The sequence below is a fragment of the Hippocampus guttulatus genome, chromosome 18, assembly GCF_054856545.1.
Source record: "Hippocampus guttulatus isolate MCC_2025c chromosome 18, RoL_Hgut_1.0, whole genome shotgun sequence".
In the NCBI taxonomy this organism is placed as follows: domain Eukaryota; kingdom Metazoa; phylum Chordata; class Actinopteri; order Syngnathiformes; family Syngnathidae; genus Hippocampus; species Hippocampus guttulatus.
In genome coordinates this window covers 4,538,787-4,557,673 of record NC_141278.1, presented here as the reverse complement: position 1 = coordinate 4,557,673, position 18,887 = coordinate 4,538,787, and the positions used below count along the sequence as shown (strand labels likewise).

The 18,887-nt window shown below is 45.2% G+C and overlaps 2 protein-coding genes and 1 long non-coding RNA gene across 9 annotated transcripts; 1 reads left to right on the top strand and 2 right to left on the bottom strand.

Annotated features, from left to right (window-relative positions):
- The first annotated feature begins 581 nt into the window (after nt 1-581).
- Nucleotides 582-10,923, top strand: LOC147190711 (cyclic AMP-responsive element-binding protein 5-like). Of its 6 annotated transcripts, XM_086136653.1 has the most exons (11): nt 582-878; nt 1,004-1,242; nt 3,397-3,463; nt 3,780-3,873; nt 4,224-4,333; nt 4,911-5,143; nt 6,719-6,845; nt 9,127-9,453; nt 9,529-9,771; nt 9,847-9,955; nt 10,266-10,923. In XM_086136653.1, the coding sequence occupies exons 2-11, from the start codon at nt 1,217-1,219 to the stop codon at nt 10,397-10,399; spliced, it is 1,470 nt and encodes a 489-aa protein (XP_085992779.1). In that variant the 5' UTR covers nt 582-878; nt 1,004-1,216; the 3' UTR covers nt 10,400-10,923. The 6 variants fall into 6 exon arrangements, with proteins under 6 accessions (XP_085992779.1, XP_085992780.1, XP_085992777.1 ...); XM_086136654.1 differs by having other exon boundaries at nt 582-1,242; nt 4,947-5,143; XM_086136651.1 differs by having other exon boundaries at nt 582-1,242.
- LOC147190709 (uncharacterized) lies at nt 3,899-18,034 on the bottom strand. 2 transcript variants are annotated; one of them, XR_015103706.1, is made up of 7 exons: nt 18,008-18,034; nt 17,671-17,861; nt 14,625-14,768; nt 10,144-10,395; nt 9,760-9,916; nt 9,446-9,682; nt 3,899-4,344 (listed from the first exon to the last, which is right to left on the bottom strand). It is a non-coding gene; the product is annotated as an uncharacterized LOC147190709 (long non-coding RNA). The 2 variants fall into 2 exon arrangements; XR_015103707.1 differs by having other exon boundaries at nt 9,446-9,723; nt 9,836-9,916.
- tril (TLR4 interactor with leucine-rich repeats) lies at nt 11,278-14,608 on the bottom strand. Its single transcript, XM_086136645.1, has one exon. It carries the CDS (start codon nt 14,117-14,119, stop codon nt 11,813-11,815), a length of 2,307 nt encoding a protein of 768 aa, XP_085992771.1. The 5' UTR covers nt 14,120-14,608; the 3' UTR covers nt 11,278-11,812.
- Nucleotides 18,035-18,887: the final 853 nt, after the last annotated feature.

Here is an 18,887-nt window from a genome sequence, read left to right as displayed (position 1 = left end):
TACATTTACAGTATTCAAATTTTATTCATGCTAGGCATGAGCAACAAGAGCTTCCAACCCAGTAGGAGATGCATGAGATTGGAACCCACCACCTGACAAATGTGAGGGAGACATTTAAATTTACGCAACAGTGTTTCACACAGTGTGGTGAATGGGCTCGAGCACAGTTCCGTTCTATTTAACTTTTAGGTTTAATACATTTGCATTTCATCTGTAAAAACGGATGCTTTAAACATTTATTTCGGTACATTTTTGATGTGCTATATACATTTTCAGGTATACTGTGTAGCCCCTAAGATTTTTTAAGTGCATTCGTTTGCCCCTTATGTTTAATTGCTGTGTAATGTTTGGACTACATAATTTTATGAAGGTTTACAATAATATTAAATATACGTTGAGGAATAAAACTTCTGTATGGTTGTGATTGTCCTGTATTTAAATTTTGGACGATATGGTTATACTTGGAGGGCTTTTTTTCGTGGTACTTTTCCATTGATCCATCGTGTTTGCAGATGAATCAGTCACCGGAGTTCGAGAGCGTCGCTCGACTTTGACGCCTACTTCGACACGACGACGACGACCACGGGACGTCCCGTCGCGCTGCCCCAGCAGACAAAGGCCCACCCGACGGTTCGTCTCGCCACGAGTGGGCAGCCCGGATCGAAATCAAGTTGCTGAAAAGTCTCCCTTCACTTCCCTAACGCGACCGGCCGGTGTGGAGCTAAGCCCCGCCCACCCCAGTCCGCAATGATTTAGAAGTTCAGGAATCCCACGTGACGTCACGGGGGATGATGTAATGCGACTGTAAATAGAAAGTATTGTAATCTCGCGCCAGTCCAACGTGGTTCCTCGCGCCGCTTGTCCCTCCTCACTTGAAGGTAAGCGAGCGGCCGTCTGCTCCCCATTCATAAAACTTCCGAGCAGCCCTCGCAACTTGGTGACTTGTTTTATGCTTTCTTTTTTTTTTCTATGATTTTTTTTTTTTTTTTTTTAATTTTAACAGCGGTGGGAAGTTTGGGGTTCCCGAAGAGCGTCTTTTCGCCGGTCGGTGGTCTATTTGGGGGCGATGACAGCAGCTCAACGCCGTACCGGACTTGTTTTTGTTTGAAGGAACTTTGGAAAACACGAATACTGTACACTGGATCGTCACGGGAAGAGGACTTGATGCTCAGAAGAGCCGAGCCGCTAATTTTGTTTTGAATGAACTCCAAATGCGATGTTGACATCCGGCAACAGCAGGAAGTTAGTATGCATCATCATTATTATTGTCATCATTTTTAGTTTTGCTATTACTACCACCTGTGGTATATTTTATGAAATATGACATTTATTCTATTCGATGGAAAATAATTGTTTCTGCTTCTAGCTCCTATTACTTCTATTTTCTATAACAATAATAATATATTACCTAAAATATTGTTTTAAAATATTATACTGCAAGTACACATGTGTACTGTATATATAGTGTAAGAAATAGTCTAGTTATGTACAATTTAATTCTGGTTATCACTACTTTTAGAATAAAAATACACAAATATATGGTTATTATTATTATCATATTGCATACACTATATGATGTATTATTTGTTGAATATGATAACTTATATATTACATTTACATGACATTATTCATGTCACACATTGAATATCATATGCATTAAATATAAGTAAGCAATATTATATTCAAATATATCTTTTTCTAATTATATAAATAATGGGTATGTGATTCTTTTACATTTATTATTTTAATCTGACAAATATGGAATATTATGTTTAAGATATATTATAGTTAATATAATTATCTCACTTCCTACTTCTATTCCTATAACTTAAAAAAAATCTAATGCACGATTATTATGCATGATTATTATTTAAGCAGGTAAAGAAAGCAGTCCAATTTCAGTGACTATCCCAAGGTGTTATCAGGTGTAAAATGACAAGATGTTGTCTGGTATGTTGTTGGAATTATGTTTGTAAAAGTTGACGTCACCCTGGTTCGATGTAACCAGTCTGACAGAAGGTTTTTGCTTGAAATGTGCTGACTCGGCTCATTTTCCAAGCACTGCTCAAAGAGGCCACGGGGCCATAAACTGTACACTGTAATGTGCAAAAAAAAATCTCTATCTATCTATCATTTCTTTTTCCATCTTGACACACGCACACTGGACACTTGCTCACACGGGCGTGTGTGCGCGCGCACGCACGCACACACCTATGAAGTCACCTCCACTTGCCAGGGGTTGGAAAATGGGGGCTGAAGCAGGTTCAAACCTGTCAGGAGTGGGCCGGTGCAAGCCCTCCCCTTATGCCGCCACCTCCTGCCCTCATTCCATTCATTGTCGCCGCCCGCTCTTCTCTGCCTCTCTCTTTACCCCGCTGCCATTTCCAGTCCAACACCTCAATCACCTTTCTGTCATTTTACACCACGTATCCCATCCATGCCTGACGCCCCCCCAGCCCCCTCCACACTTGTTTCTACGTCATATGGAGGCATGTGCTTCTGACCCAAGTATCAAATAGTCTGAAAGCCAGTACAGTAAGCCAACTTTTACAGTTAGTCTGACGGTACACCACCAAACAAAAATGCAGAAAAATATCAACTCAATCATAATATTGACTAACTCATTTTGAAATCGAATCTAATCTAAAATAAATCTGCTCGCAGGAAAGCTGTGATTTATTCTGCTGGATCAATGGCAACAGGTGGCTAGGTACATATATTTATTGTACCTTCTGCCATTGAATGGAATAGCATTTTACTGTTCTGCCTGCCACTTGACATTGCTGGCATGGACTGTCGAGCAAAGATATGCAATTAATGAATTATTTTGGACCAGTGAAGTCAATTAGATCATTTCCTGAGGCACCTAAGGGTGCCACAGCAACAAAGTTGCAGTAAACGAGAGAAAAAACAGCCAGCATTTTGGATTCATGCCATCGTTTGGGTGCAAGTGTCCCCAAAAGTTACACGGTTGTGTTTTTGGTATGGATTACAGTTGCGAAATTGGAATTTTGGTTCAGTACAGACATTAACCAAACGTCACAATTGGTAGCCGAGATTGTCGTGTTCTGCTGTGGGCAGAATCAAGATATCTCCACGTACAATGCAATCTAAGATCCCGTTTGGTGCTGCTTCGACTCGCACCGAAGGGATAGTTTTCCTCAGGCAACGGCAACTACCTCAGAACACCTCATTTCTCAGTGCAAACACACACACTAGGAAATGGAACACACACTATCAGAGGTTGCGGGATTTGGCTCTTGGAAATATAGGACAGAAGATGCCTCCTGCATGACATCACTGCTTAGTAACTGCAAGATGAGTAAGATAGTCCCCTCGCATGCAGTGTGATTATCCTGCTGCTAAACATGCTGCCCTCATTCTCTCTTTGTGTAGGCCTGCATATGACATGAATGACAAACAGGACGGGCCTTATGTGTGCGAGGCCCCTGGCTGCTCTCAGGTCAGTTTCAAATCGAGCTCCAATTCTGAACATAGCCACATCCCCAGTTATAAGTGGGTGTGCACACTTCTGCAACCACGGCTGTTTTGTTTGTTTGTTTTTTCAATTGAGTTGGACAGGTTGCAGGTCACGTTAATGGTGGGAAACGTTTTCAAATGATGTATCTTTTTGTTGTTTCTTTTTTTTTTTTGTAAATATATCCACTACATATGTGCCCTGCGATTGACTGGCTCCAGTGACCAACAACCCTAAATTAGGACAAGTGGGAAAGAAAACATATGAATCCTCATCTGTTGATCTCATTTTCATCCTGCAGCGCTTCCAGTTTGAGGAGCATCTTATCATTCACAGACACAAACATGAGATGACCCTCAGATTCTCCTCCACCAAGACGGATACGACTTTTACCGGTGAGGGAGCACGCACAGTTCAGGCTCTATTTTAAATGATTTATTTTTTTTAATTTTTTTTACCGCAGTATTCACACTATCCTCCGTCAGATTATCGTCAATGATGTCACCATCTGTATCGACCACTTAAAATTAAAAACAGCGGCCGCTTCAGGCGTCGGTTTTCACTGAGATGATAAATCAGAAAAGGAACCGCGACGTGTCAGTCGTCAGTGTCAGGCCATTGGGTTCGACGGATGGTCACGTGACCCGGCCGTAACCATGGAAGCGTTTGCATGTCTGGACACTTACTGTACTTCGCCATGATTTAAAAGCTCTCCCGTGGTGTTGTATATGTGACCCCCCTCTAGACCAGACGCCAACTCCCACTCGGTTTTTGCAGAACTGTGAAGAAGTTGGTCTGTTCAAGGAGATAGAGGAGGAGTTTCTTCAGGAGCAGGAAGCGGAGGAGAGCAAACAGGTATGTACCAACTGTAGGGGAGAAAATGTAAATACAATAACGAGCGTCATTTATTTGCGGATTTTCATCACGCTCTTTGATTGATGGTCAGTGTTATGGAATATAGTGACAACAAAACACTTAAGTACACGAGTTTTAAGGGATCTGGTGCCAAAATGCCTGTTGAAACAAAAGAGAATGTGTTAATTTGCTGCGGATTTTCTGCCAAAATGAAAAGGAACAAATGAATTATTTGCTTTCGGGGGCCACGTAAAATGATGTCATAGGCCTTATCTTGCCACCGGTCCTTGAGTGCTTCAGTGATTCAGACATAAATACTTCTCTGCCTCCATGTTGAGCCACTAAACTCTTTCGGGAGGGGGCCATCAATGGCTCACGTATCTTCGCTATTCGCTAGCAGGGATTTGGTCCCCATTCCCGTTCAATTGCAGAAAGAACACAGCAGGCCATATGAGGGCCCCGGGCCAGTCTTTTGCCACCACTGGTGTGTGTGGCATGAGCATCGTGAACATGACTACCAAGGCAGTCTACCCACATCAAAAAAACGCATCCGGCTGTTTTGCCGCTCTTCCCGCAGACGCTTTCCCATAATGGGCCTTCTTGTATGAATCAGCAGCAGCTCAAAGCCCAGCTCAGGCACCCACAGCAGCAGCCGGCGCTGCACCATCCCCACGCCCATTCCCTGCAGCACCCGCAGGCCCACGGCCCAATGATTGGCCCGAGTTGCAGCCTGGCTACCCAGCAAGCCGTATCCTCCTCCATGTCTGGCTCGGTCAACAGCCAAGCTCCATCCACGCTCACACACTCGGGGTAAGTATAATTGGTAGACACACCCAATCGGTTAATACCCATCCTCATCGTTTCTCTCAAAAGTGAGAACAAAAATAGGAAACGACAGGGGGAAAGCTACTTATTACGAAAAACATTACGCCCCCGGCACCCAATGCTTATGGAGATCCGGACAGTGAGTAAGTCGCTTTCATTACTCCCACGGATTATGATTACACATTTCAACAGACAGATGGGATTAGATAATCCTCTAATAGTCCCAGGACTGGAAAATCTATACCGCAAGGAATGAAAAAACAAACAATAAATTTGTTCTAAGCTATTTTTTCCCCTGTTGGTTAATAAGGCAAAAAATTTTTTGTTTTTTTATCTGTCTTGGACACATGAACTGTCTGAGAAGTGCCCAAAAACGCCACCTTATTCACTCTCTCTGCGGGAGCCGTGCGACGTTATGTTACCTCAAGATTTCAATTCTGGGTCATTTTTAGGAAGTAACAAATGAAAATAGTTAGGTCAAATACATTTCACTAAGCAAGATTTGTTTAAAAAATAAGTCGCTGTTACGCTAAGGAAGTGGTCAGGCATCGAGGTAGCATCTAGCAATTTGTAGCATATTAATTGAGCGTTTTAACATGATTTTGGGGTGCTGTTGTGTTGCCACTGTGCACAATGACATATTGTGGCAATCTGTAGGCAGCCATCTTATATGATTTTCTGTACAGTAATTCGGCAAGCAGCTGCATTCAGACAGCGTGTCCACCAAAGTGTTGCTAAATCAACCAGGGATCAAGTATCTGAAGGTTTCCCCTGATGTTTGCCTTCGGTTTCCATAGCAACCAGGTCCCCTGGCCGTCCGCCTGAAGGCCCCGGTAGAAAGTATTGCGGTTCCGTCGAGAAATGCTGCTTTTGGACCGTCTGCACTTCGCTGTAAAGCTAAATGGTCCACATGCCTCAGAATCAGTCATGACATCATCTGCGATGACCTCAGCACGGCCGTGAAGGCCCCACACTGTCACACTGGCCGACGACCAGAGCGGTTCGGTCGACACATGGAACCATCCCCTGCTGTGATTCCTGAGCTTCTCCTTTTCGTCCTTAGCTGCCCCCCCCCCGCCCCCACCTGTACACAGTATGCCTGCTCTCAATTGTTGTCATTTTTATCACAGATAACAGTATACTTTTTACATTTTGCTCACAGAATGTTTTTTTTTGAAAGAACAGGAAATTCCAAAGTACTGTGAATCAGCCGAACCACAATCGATGAAAAATAGGTGATATCGAAAGCCCATTGAAGATTTTTTTATATGACTTTAGCCCTTCAACACACTTCAAACACACTTAAACTTTTGGGAAAAAAACTTTTTCAAGGGTTAGGCCTTCTACTTGAACAGTGTGAGCTATTTTGCCGCCTCTGACTGGAAGTACAGTACATGTCATCTATTTACCTGTCCCCATTTTATCTCAGCTCTGTCTGCCATTCCAACTTGGATATAAATGTCAATTTGCACCTCTGTCTCTAAGCCGCATTAGCGAAACATGAACCGCACCCGACCCCCAAACCCCCCTCTCATTCGCCCTCTCTCTGGTTGACAACAGACCCGTTCCTGGTCCGCCCTCCTCTCTCCTCCACATACGCAACAGACACCGTCAACCGCTGCCAGCCTCACTGCCTGGCACCCTGCCCGACCCCGCCATGCAAGGGGCATCTGCTCAGCACATGTCCGTAAGTACAGGCGACTGGCTCCGTGCGCCGTCTCTGACCTACACGCGAATCATATTATTCTCAATCCGAATGATACACAAGACGCAAATACACTGCATAGTGGTTGAGATGCCCTTGTGGTTGAAATATTCATGGCTGACAGGGGGAAAAAAAAAGCACTTCTCTCTTGAGGATGAATTGTCATATGTATCAAACAAACAGATGGATGTGACCTTGTAGGGAGGGATTGTTTGTTTGTTTTTCTCGGGGAAAAAAAAAAGACAGATTTTTGCATCATTCATTCATCATATTCTTCAGATGGAGAAGCAGATGTCTTGTATAATGGGTATACCAGGCCCCATAAACAACCCGTCCTGTTCCTCGCCTCAGGTACTGAACAGTTAGCTATAAAGGAAATATTTTCTTCCCGCGTATGCAGATCACTCCCCTTCTACTCTGCTAAGAACATCAGGCCCCATAAAACTCGATGGCTGTAGGAGCAAAGTAAGAATGCAACCCGAATCATGACACGTTCTTTTTCAGTTCCCCTATAGCGATGTCGTAACCTGTCTGTCTCGCATAAAAAAGAACCCCCATCGATTTGGAATCATTTGCCATGCAAGTTCAAGGTGGTAACAAAGGTCACATGTTAAATCGGTGGATATAAAAAGTTTACACACCCCTGTTGAAATGCCACGTTTGTGTTGTGTGATGCAAAAAAAATTAAAGCAAGACAATTCCACCATTAATAACTTGTTGTATTCAATTGTGATAAAAAATGTTGAGATGGGAAGTCAAAACAAACAGCTTAAATGATGTGGTTGCACAAGTGTTCACACCCTTCAGGATCGAGTCGGCGCACATTCACGACCGTTCAAAGTGCCTCTGATGAGCCCCAAAATGAAGTTCAGATGTTCTAGTAAGATTTTCCTGACTTTTCTTTTTCCTTTTTTGCTTGGTGGAAGAAGCCTGAAAAATCTTGTGTCGCCACTGACTGCTTCCTTCCACCTTGTCAAAGGCCCCAGTTACAACTGAATACAACCGGTCCAGAAGCATGATGCTGCCGCCGCAGATGAATTACATTTCCTCAATTCGGATAAAGTGTATGCAAATGCCTCGATGGTACAGTAAAAAAGCTAAAGTGTGTCAGGTACACTTTCTGTCTTTCTCTACTGATGCCCCTCAGTCAGAAATATCAACGGTGTGTGTCATCCAGGCCAAGGAGATCCATGATGTAATCACAGGCCCCACTGTCAGAGTGTTTCTATGTAGTAAACAGAGCTGAAATACTCGTGCCCCGTCCTGTTCCCTCCGTGCGTCTGCGCGTGCGTGCGTGCGTGTGTGTGTGTGTCTGTGAGTGTGTGTGTGTGTGTTTGTGTGTCTGGTAAAGCTGGCACAGACAGCTGAGTGATCTCATCCTTGGCAGCCGTTAAATGTGCTCCCTTTTTTCCCCTGTCTATGGATGGTTGAAGTGGAAGAGGGGTGGGGAGGGGATGGGGGGAGTCAGCTTGCCTCTCTTAAAGAAATATTGTGTAACTTGGAGCAGATAGCAATATTGCCATGGAGGGGGGGTGATGTCATGCTGCAAACATGATCCCTCCCCCTTTCCCTCCCTCTCTCGCTCTTCAGAGCTCTCTTGCACACTCGTTCTCTCCTTTGTCAAGTGCAAGAGAAAGGTGAAATGCGGTTTTAATTAGCTGGTCAAATATGCAAGTTATTCACACTTTTCAACCGCGGACCACAGGAATTCGCTGACATTTGTTTTTAACTGTTTGATTTCAAATAGGGGCCATTGTTTGACTTTCTTTGAAGGAAGAATCTTACTGGTTTGTATGATGTCATGGATTAACAGGGGGTGGGGGGGGGCTGAGGGCAAACCGTTACACATTCCAACCTTGTGTCTACTTCTGGCCAGTGGTCCTCAGCTTTTCGATAACAAGAATGTAACACAAAGGTCATGTGATACACAGACCTTATTGTGAACTCTCCAAACTTTTGGAAGAAACACTTTGAAAAGTATAAGAAGTAGGGCATGACCGATATGGATTTTTATTTTTAAGGCCGACTCCACTATTTGACAGAATAAAATTCTGATCACTGATTAATTGACGGATCCATGAGAAAAAAAAATACATCATGAATAAAATAACCTCCTTTTTTCATCCCTTGAAACAGTAAAGATATGAATTACAGGCAGAATAGTTGATTGTTTTACATGACTTTGTCCTTTAGTATTTGTTTAACTTTTTATTTGGGGCTCATCAGAGGTTATTTACATTCCAAGTTTTGTGCTTCCATTTAGAGGTGCAAGCAGATGATGGGGCATCCCTACCAACACCAGCACCCGATAATGGCTCCCGTAAACAATACTACGAGCGCAATGATGGAGATCATGTCACAGCGCCACCAGGCTCCTCCACTACAACACCCCCATCATTCCCATCACCATCCTCAGCTTACCGCTCCACCCCTCAGCTACCATCAGCGATGTCAGCCAACCCATCCGCAACACCTCGGAAACCCCCACAGCCACGCTCACCCATCAAGGAACGCACCCGCTCACCAATCACCCCCCACCCACCTCCCCCAAGGGTCACCCCCTGCACCTCCTCTGTCTGTACCTGCACAGGTGTGATGCCTCTTCATCACCGGTCGGCTTCTTCAACTCATCTTTCAGCATTGAGATATCACCGTGCTTTCACAGGTATCGCCGGTTCCGCAGCAAATGCACCCCTGTCAATCGCCGCACTCCCAGCATGCACTGCAGGCAGGCGGAAGCTGCAGCCGGCGGAGGAGGACGACCGACCAAGACCCCGACGAGCGCAGGCAAAAGTTCCTGGAACGCAATCGAGCGGCCGCTACCCGGTGCAGACAGAAGCGGAAATTGTGGGTGTCGTCTCTGGAGAAGAAAGCCGAGGAGCTGACTCACACCAACCTTCAGCTACAGGTGCAACGCAGCGCTTTCTGACAAGCACACGTGTTTTGTGGACAGGTTTCGAGATGTATTTTACTTTTCCCCCAGAATGAGGTGACGTCACTGAGGTCGGAGGTCGGTCAGCTGAAGCAGATTCTCCTCACCCACAAGGACTGCCCTGTCACAGCCCGACAGAGAGAAACACACGGGTACAACAGTAAGTAACGCTCCCATTACCCTGCACTACAGCCCAAACGTGGCCTTATCGCCCTAGAAACCATTTAAAGTGCCGCAAATTCACCCCAAATAAACTTCAGCCGTTCTAGTAGACTGTGCTTCGTGGCACAAAAAAACTCATAGTGACTTCTGATATCCAATGGTGTCTCGAAATGAATCTCCATTCACCTGCAATGCAAAGGATTTTGTTGAATCGTTGCGCATGCACCACACAGGAGCACGGCCCAGAGTCCGCAGGACAACCAGCGAAGGATCAAGTGACTTTGATTGACAGCTGTCTCTGTGTCCAGCTGCAGGGGTGAGTCCGGGAGGAAGTCCCACCCCTGTAGATTCTGCGTGTCACCGGCAGGCCATCCAACACAACAGCATCACCACGTCCTCGGTGAGAGGCATCACACAGCACGAGCCCAAGCCTGGACGCTAGAGATCGGATTGGATTATTTTGTTTTTTTTCAATGTTCACATCATTCGCTCTGTCCATTTCAAATGGTGCATAAAATGCCTTCTCTAAAAGCTTTTTCGAATGGTTGCAGCATTGAGTTTTTTTTGGACCGCTAACTTAGGGACGCTCATTTCGTTTGGCCTTGCTCGTGTATCTTGCACTAATTTTGAAAGCTCCTATTTTTAACAGAGCATGAATATTATGCAAATGTGCACCTTTTGCCTTCTCCTCAAAGCAGAGGCAGCTTCTAAAAGAAATGATGACTATATATTTTTCTACAATTCAGAATAAGAACACCTTTTTAGATACAAGTGTCGTTGCGTCATAATTTCGAATCAATACGTTGTGTTGGAAGCCATTTCATGATGCAATATTTCCTTCCAGGCACTTTTGAAATAACTTTCTCTCTGAAGCTGAATCCCTGTTAGCATAATTTAATTTGCACTTGAGTTTGTCTTTTTGTACTGTAAAATGGTGACTGTACATCTATAAAATTAATAATTAAAAAAACAATTTTATTCTGCTTTGTTCCGTTCTTGTTGAGCATTTTTATGTCGTTGGATACAGTACTTGAGTGGTCGAGAGCGCCCTCTTGTGACCGATTTTTTTTGCTCTTCTGCAACAGGGTTTGTGAAGCGGCCTATGAAATGTTGCTGCAAGTCTGCTCAGTCTTTATTTTAATGAAATCTCTTGAAATTGTCAAACTATTCTATATGTAATGTCATTTTTTTGATAATGAACTCATCCTAATTCACAGGTTGACCAAATAATACATAAAATAATCATTTTGAATTGTGCTTCATAATAAAGTCAGGTTCATTTCAGCACAGAAATAAAATTCCATCTCCAGGGGACAAAAATGTTATGAAGATCCCTTTAATGACAAACAAACCAAAAAAAAGGGAAAAAACATTGTAGAAAACAGAACACGGTACACATTGACATTAGGATATCTGTAAAAGTGAAAACTAGCACCACAGTTGAAATCAGTGATTTATCATTCATTCTCACACACTCGCATTAAAAACATTTCAAAACAAAAGCTCATTTGAAAGATCTTGCAGGTGGGAGTAAATGAAAGGCACGAGTAGAGAAGAGGATGTGTGTGGTTGAGGACTTTTGTCTTCCTCTGGGCTCTCGAAGGGCCCTGCTGACTCAGCTGCACATGAGGTCATGAGGTGTGCAGCGAGAATTTATCCAATTTCCAATCTTTGTTTATCTACGTCTGCGACGTATAGGCACAGGCAGAATGGTTAGATAATGCTCGACAAGATGACAGAAGTTAGAATTAGCTTGAAAATCATGAAAAAAAACAAAAAACAATCTTCTCCCTCCGCTCTCAAACAATGAGGACGTGTCCATTGAATGTGTGAAACCACGCCCTCCTTTACAATCCTAGTCGGAGAATCTGGGCAGGTCAATGTCTCTGCGAGAGGATCCGGTATCATGAACGCGGTCACAAGGGAATTCGATGAGGTCTCCCAGTTCTGGTGGTACCAGTCGGGCTGGGCGACTGCTGTGGTAGCTGGTAAAGTCGGTGGACGCGGTGTTTGCTACGTTAGCCCGAAAAGGTCTTCTGGTGGAGTACATGTGGCGTACGTGAACTGCCGACTTCCTCCTCTGCAACCTCTTCTTGAGGCTGCGTCCCAGCCAGACCAATCCCAGGATGAGGAGCAGCACAGCATTCCCGGCCAACGTCAGCACCGTCACCAGCTGGAGGTTGGCGGTCGAGACCGAATCCTCCGAAAGAGTGACCAGACCTGAGCAGTGATCGCGGGGCGCCACTTGACACACCGAACCGGAAACCACGCCTTCCACGCACACCATGTAGGTGACATCCGGGCGGAGCTCCCGCAGGGTCACTGAGCGGCTTGAGCCAGGGCTGTAAACGTAACGTGGAAACCGGTCGGATGTTCCAAACCGGTCAAACATAATCCGGTAGTGCACCTCATCCAGGACTGGACTGAGTCCAGGTGTCGCCCAATAGACCGTGACTGTAGTGCTCGTGACCTGGTCCACGGACACATTCGTGATGAAATGGCTGTTGAACGCGCACGGATCGGTGATGATCGATGGGGCCCCCTGGTGGTCCATCCTAAGAAGATCAAACATTTCTATAGGTGGGATGAGAGTAATGGAGGCACTCTCCTGGGTCCCATCATGACTTGGTGTGGTCTTTTGCTTCTCTGGTTTGGTTCTGGAAAGTTTCCCACCAACTTTGGCACTTTTTCGAAGTACGTCTGTTGGTGACTTGGATCGGTGAGAGTCCTTTTTAAATGAATGAACCAACAGTGGCACCTCTGTCCCCCCTTGGTCTCCTTGTATCCCCGCCTCTTCCTTTCCTTGTCTTGTCTTATCCCGCTTTTGTTGCTTGGGATCATCTCTTCCGCTTTCTTCCTGCCAAACGTCACCCTTCATCTTGGCTCCCTGGTTCCCTTCGGGTGCGCTGTGGCTCCCGCACAAATGGCTCCAGTTCCCAACAGTCTGTAACTGGGAACTGTTCACATGGTCCAGGGGGGTGCCCCTCAGGGTTGCTGGGTGATGACACCGTACAAACACATCAAAGAGTTTGCCCTCAGAATGTGTTGCCGACATCCATCTTTTCAGCTTCTCGAGGCGACAGTCGCAGCTCCAGTTGTTGCCATGGAGATCCAGGTCGCGAAGAAAGTTATTTCGATTGAAAATGTCACCGGGTAGGCTTGTTAGGACGTTATTCCTTAGCTTCAGAACCCTGAGATGTTTTAGGTGAATAAATGCTAAAGAGGCAACACGAGAGATCCGGTTGCGGCTAAAGTCCAAATGCTCCACAAGCTCCAGAGGATCCAGAAGCCCGGCCGGGATGTCCTCCAGCTCATTCCCATCTATCAGGAACTCTTTGAGGCTTGATAAACCGAGCAGAGTACCCCTGTGCAGATGAGCAATCCTGTTATTACAGAGAGATAATGTGGACAGTTTGTTTAGATTGTGGAAAACTTTATTGCCGACGTGTTGGATCTCATTTTCAGACAGCAGTAAAGTTGTCAAGGCTGTGAGATGCGCAAAGGTGAGAGCACCACGCAGGGCGGGCAGCTTATTGTGGGACAGGTTGAGAAAGCGCAGGTTGGCAAGTTTGGAAAAGGCATTCCTGTGAATGTGTTGCAGCTGATTCGACTCCAGATGAAGATAGCGCAGATTGTCCAAGTCTTTAAAAAATGAATCCTGCAAACTTTGAATTTTGTTGCCATCCAAGCGCAATTTAACAAGATGGTCCAAAGTGTCCAAAAGCCCTGGCGTTATTTCAATGATGTCATTATTATTCCCATAAAGGACTGTCAGCTTCTTCAAGGGCTGCAAAGTCCCAGTGGGAATGTCAGATAAACGATTATGTCCCAAGTAGAGCTCCTCCAAATGACACAGTTTCTCAAATGCTCTAGGATGGATGCTTTGGATTTGATTGAACTGTAAATCCAAACGTACTAAACCGGTGAAGCTTCCCAGGTCGACTGCAGAGATGTTTCCGATGAAGTTGCCCCCGAGACTCAAGACCAGCACCTCCTCCCGGTCGCCGCTTTGAGGGGGGACAAAGCGCAAACCTCTGTTGGCGCACGTGAGACGCTGTGGTTGCTGGCAGTCACAGCGGTCGGGACAAACTCCAGGGGAGGCGAAACCACGGAGGCACAGCAGGACCACGCAGATCCCTGCCAGGAAATAGTCGGTCTCCATCCCCACGGCGCTGGTGACACCGGTGCGGCATTCGCGTCCGATTTATCAGGCGCAATTGCATCCGCACTCATGCGCCGGGCAAAGGCTCCATCACCACGCGGCTTAAAAGTGTTTGAGCCGTCTGCGGAAACGCTCACATCCCCAGTAAACCTCCATCCCCTCAACTGGTCATCTGCTGTGAATTACCCACGCACACTCAGATGCACCCAGACTCGCGCACTGGTGTAATTTAGTCCCTCCTCTGCAACCGTGACAAGCGAGCTCGTGATGGTTGCAGGGTGGCGCGTGCACGCGAGGAGGTGGGGGTGGGGGGGGGAGACTTTGACCGAGTTTCCTGCTCGTGCGCTGTGCGCAGCCTGCCGCGACAACGATCCGCTTGAATGGACGTAGCAACCGTTAACACTCCAAAAAGAATGTGTGGAGTGTCAACTAAGCAGGTTTTTAAAGGCATATTGTATGATTAAGTTCATATTTTCATTTTCATTTCGTGTGTTTGTATTTTTACCTCGAGGGACCGAAATATTGCTGGCATTGTAGCGTCTTCTCATTAGTACACCTTACAATGAAGGGGGCGGGAGGTGCACACATGGTTCACATTTGCAGGCAAAGGGATTCAGGTCGCAGACATCGGAGGGAGGCCAAATCTGATCTGTCAAATCGAGAGAAAGGGATTAATGTGCGGATATTGAGCCCAGTGAGATGGATTCCCCCCCAAGACATCTGAACATTTATGACCAATGAGGTAAAATGCTATTAGCCACTGGCACACATAAGTAGTGTCATTTTTTTTCTTCCAAAATATACTTGCAGATTAAATGCCAAGGACAAACACAGGCACGCACACAAAGACACACACACACACACACACACAAATCTTTTTCGGTCAGAGCTGAGGGTCAATTGCTCAAATCACTTCCAGAGCCAGCTCGGATTGGATGACTTTTCTTCAACAAAAGCTCCAAATCCCCCCTTGATGGGCCTGATTCTCATGCTCTCATCGGTTGGAAGACATCAGACTGAGATGGGAGCTCACTCTGAGTCAGGGTCTGTATATGACAGACAGCAAAAGGCAACCCTTTGGGAAGCTCCTACTTTCTAGGAGTCATTTCCTGTCTGGCCATATTTCTCATGGATTCCCATAATCCCCCTCTCCCTACACATTTTGCGACTGCGGAACACACACAGGAGAAGAAGACATAAGCCACCATGACTGTTTGCCTGGTTTGTGTTACAGCTCAAAGATGATGGCTTTGCGCGTTGGCATTGATGTAATTCATTAGAGGAAGCATGGGGGAGGTGGGGCTCTTTGGAACTGGAAACATAAAATGAAACATGCACGGCAATAAATTGTAAACGAGTCAAAGGGATGCAAGGAGGAAGGAAGGAAACGTGTTCTGGGGCCTGACCCAGATTGAAAAAAGAAGCTGGTGCACTCGTCAGCTGTTAGGACCCCGCGCGGAGCTGTCTGCCACCGTGCCTGCGCCGGGTCAGCCTGCAGCTACATCAGCAACTATCTCTGTCTCAGGGTGACGACCAAGAAACACAAGCGTGAAGCACTCTTCTTGTTTCTACGTTGTTTACGTGCATCCTCCCAAAACCGGCCGAATGACTCTCCCCAAAGCAATAAAGTCAAAGCAAATGTGCCCGAGTAGAAACATGTGCATCCTGTAGTAAATCAGATTGCATTCATCGCTTTCCCCTCTGTGGGCCTGACCCTCACCAAAGAGTCCATCCATATGGGACTGTCACGAAAACAAATCCTAGCTCTTAGTGTCTCAAAAGGAAGATGAATGGTATCTTCGTTCCTGCAGCATCTAATCAAATAGACTCGGTTAGCTTGCCACAGATTGTCACCTTATCTGACAATGGCACCTATTACAAAGACTAAATCGTGAACATTTTTGTGTTGGTTACTCGCCGGTGGAAATCAAGGAGAGGAAGCGAAAGAGGCAGCGAGGAGGTGGTGGACTTGTGTGTTTACAAGAGCAACAGCTGGTGGGATCATTAAGAGCTTTGCACACGGACTCATGCTCACGCGCACTGAGACATGCAGTATGTGCGCCCGCGTATGTTTGTGCGGGGGTGAAGAGAGCATGTTTATGCACTTAGAGGGGGAAGGTGAAAGAGACTCTTTCCTATCTGTCACTCGTGCTTAGAAAGGTCTATGTGCACAAAAGATGAGGATGACACAGGCGCTGTACACGATAAAAATATTGGAACAGCAATGTGGCCAGCTGTGGTGGGCGGTCAGGCCTCCAAGACCTCATCGAAACGCCATCAGAAACGCTGACCTACATTTACAAACTCAATTGTAATATTTGTTCTTTTATCCATTTAGTGTCATCTCATTGGATCAAACATGTACTTTGTATAAAGGTGGAGGAAGTGTGGGAGGGACACCTTGGACAGGAAAGCGGCAAACCTCCATCTTCCCATTGCTCTCCAGCTGGCTTTCATTCCAGGGGGCATGTAATGCTAAGAAAACTCACACGATACAGTGCGTATAACAAAAGAACAATAAAGTCCTTGTTGCACAAAAAAAAAAAACCACACACCCAATGTAAGATGGGGAATGCATTTCTTGTCTGCATTCCGTTCAGCTCGAGTCCCCGCTTGCTTGACCTCCCGAGGCAAATATGTTGAGGAGAGGGGGAAGAAAAAGAGGCGACAGCGCAACTACAAGAGCTTTGGTCTCCTCTGTGAGAATGCAGAAGGGGAGAACGGAAGATATACTTCTGCATCTGGAAATAATTACAACGCGCCATTGCCCTGTTGAAAGGGTGACGAGTGTAGGGGGGGGGGGTATGATTAAAAAAAAAAAAAGGAGGAGGCCACGGGATAAAGGAAAATGAGTGAGAACAAGCCTTTGATGGAATATGTTTGAAAGAAACTGCAAATCATCAGACTGAATCACGTAATGACTCAGAGAATGTGCCTTTAGATCTTATCAAGGCAATGCCAGTGAGTGAGCACGAATCCCATTGAAAACCTGAACTAAGGAGTGTGAGCATGGACAACTGCATACATTCAATATCTGTATGCTTGCACCTTGCCCTATTACCAATTACTATTAGATTAAATACCACCCCCCGCAAAAAACAAAAAACAAAACGTGGTCTCCAGTACTCATTCGAAGAAAGCTGAGGCATCTGATTTGCAGCTGTTATTTCTCAAATGAATTGAGTCTGTTCAACATCGCCCTCTGCAGTGACAAAGGCCACATTGAAAATCTTAAAGTGGAACTTGCACAACCGCGCAGCTACCGAAAATTGTCGTTGTTTGCGTTAGTCAGTCAATTAAGACGTACAATTGCGCTCGGTCCCAAAATATACTGCGTTCACAAACTAGCATTAGCGAGCTGTGTTCACAAACTAGCATTAGCGAGCTGTACTCAAACATTCCTCATCACATACCTTTTTAATTGTTTCAAAAACATATTGTCAATTACTTTATTCTCTTATCAATTAGATGCTGAATCGACGTGAAAGCTTAGTTAATGTTTGACTAGCTATCGCTTCGCTAAACTGTGAAGTTAGCATGTTAGCACCAACCTGTCTGTGGGTTTCATATTCACGCGTTAGGCTCTTGATGTCCTCGTTGTTAATGTCTCTCATCTTTGAAACTTGCATGTTGCCATGCTCTTTTTCAGGTTTTTATCAAAAAACATCATCCTTGTATCCAAATATAACTTCGGAGTCCCCTCAATGATACACATGCTTCATTTGGGTGGCGTCCGCACCTGCTGAGACGGAAAAAAAAGGTGACTGTCATCATCTAAACCAATTTGAAAATATCTATTTTCAAACTGAACAGACAAGAAAAGTCAGGACATAGTTCAAATCTAGGTCAAGTCAGTTCTCTCGCAAATTTGAGTTAAGCAAGACCTACATTTCAGATGTACTGTCTTCACAAAAGTATGCTAATAGGGATCTTGTTTCCAGAGGGACTTGTCAAGCTAGTGGCGACAACCGGGACAACTTTGCAAATAAAAAACTTTATTTGCAACTTGATTTTTTTTTTTTTTACTTGATTTTTTGAAGAGATCATTTCGGGCAATAAAAAGTTATCTGTTCTTCCCTGAAGAACATTCCAATCTTCGCTAGTATGCATTTTTTTGCGTAAGCATTTAGCATGATGCTGTCACACTGTCAATCATGCATGTTGGAGGTGTCTTTGTGAGACAGAAATATGATATAGGAGATGTAAATAATAGCTATTCAGGAATCCGCTTTCGTTGTGTTATTTTATTAATGAGCCACTCTGTCTCTTCTTTCGCTTTTCAAATTGCACAACGTTAAAGTGTTTGAAAGTCATCGTGGGCTTAATGCATAGGTGTCAAACTCAGGTCCTGGAGGGCCGCTGTCCTGCATGTTTTCCAAGTCTCCCTGTTTTAACACACCTCATTCAAATGAACAGGTTCAATGTCAGGCTTCCGCAGAGCTTGCTGATGATCTGATCATTCGAATCAGGTGTGTTGCAACAGGGAGACTTGGAAAACACGCAGGACAGCGGCCCTCCAGGACCTGAGTTTGACACCTATGGCTTAATGCATTAGGCCTTGTCACATCTGAATGCATGACAGGTGTGGCTCAAAATTTATGTCCGTGCCAAAATCACGCGAGGGTGTGTTGCCTGTTGTTTAGTCTGCGCACAAGGAAATGTGTTGTTCTTAAATGACAAGTCTCCTGAAAATGATCTCTCTTTATTTTCCAAACATTCATCATCGACAACATTAGGTATATGTTCAAATGAGAGCCAATGCATGTGC

Excerpts from the sequence above, each read along its gene's own strand:
- LOC147190711 (XM_086136656.1), top strand. The coding sequence starts at position 3,341 with ATGCAGTGTGATTATCCTGCTGCTAAACATGCTGCCCTCATTCTCTCT. Across the intron at positions 5,144-6,718 it reads TCCACGCTCACACACTCGGG|ACCCGTTCCTGGTCCGCCCT; the intron begins GTAAGTATAATT and ends GGTTGACAACAG. Across the intron at positions 9,772-9,846 it reads ACACCAACCTTCAGCTACAG|AATGAGGTGACGTCACTGAG; the intron begins GTGCAACGCAGC and ends CTTTTCCCCCAG.
- tril (XM_086136645.1), bottom strand. The coding sequence starts at position 14,119 with ATGGAGACCGACTATTTCCTGGCAGGGATCTGCGTGGTCCTGCTGTGC.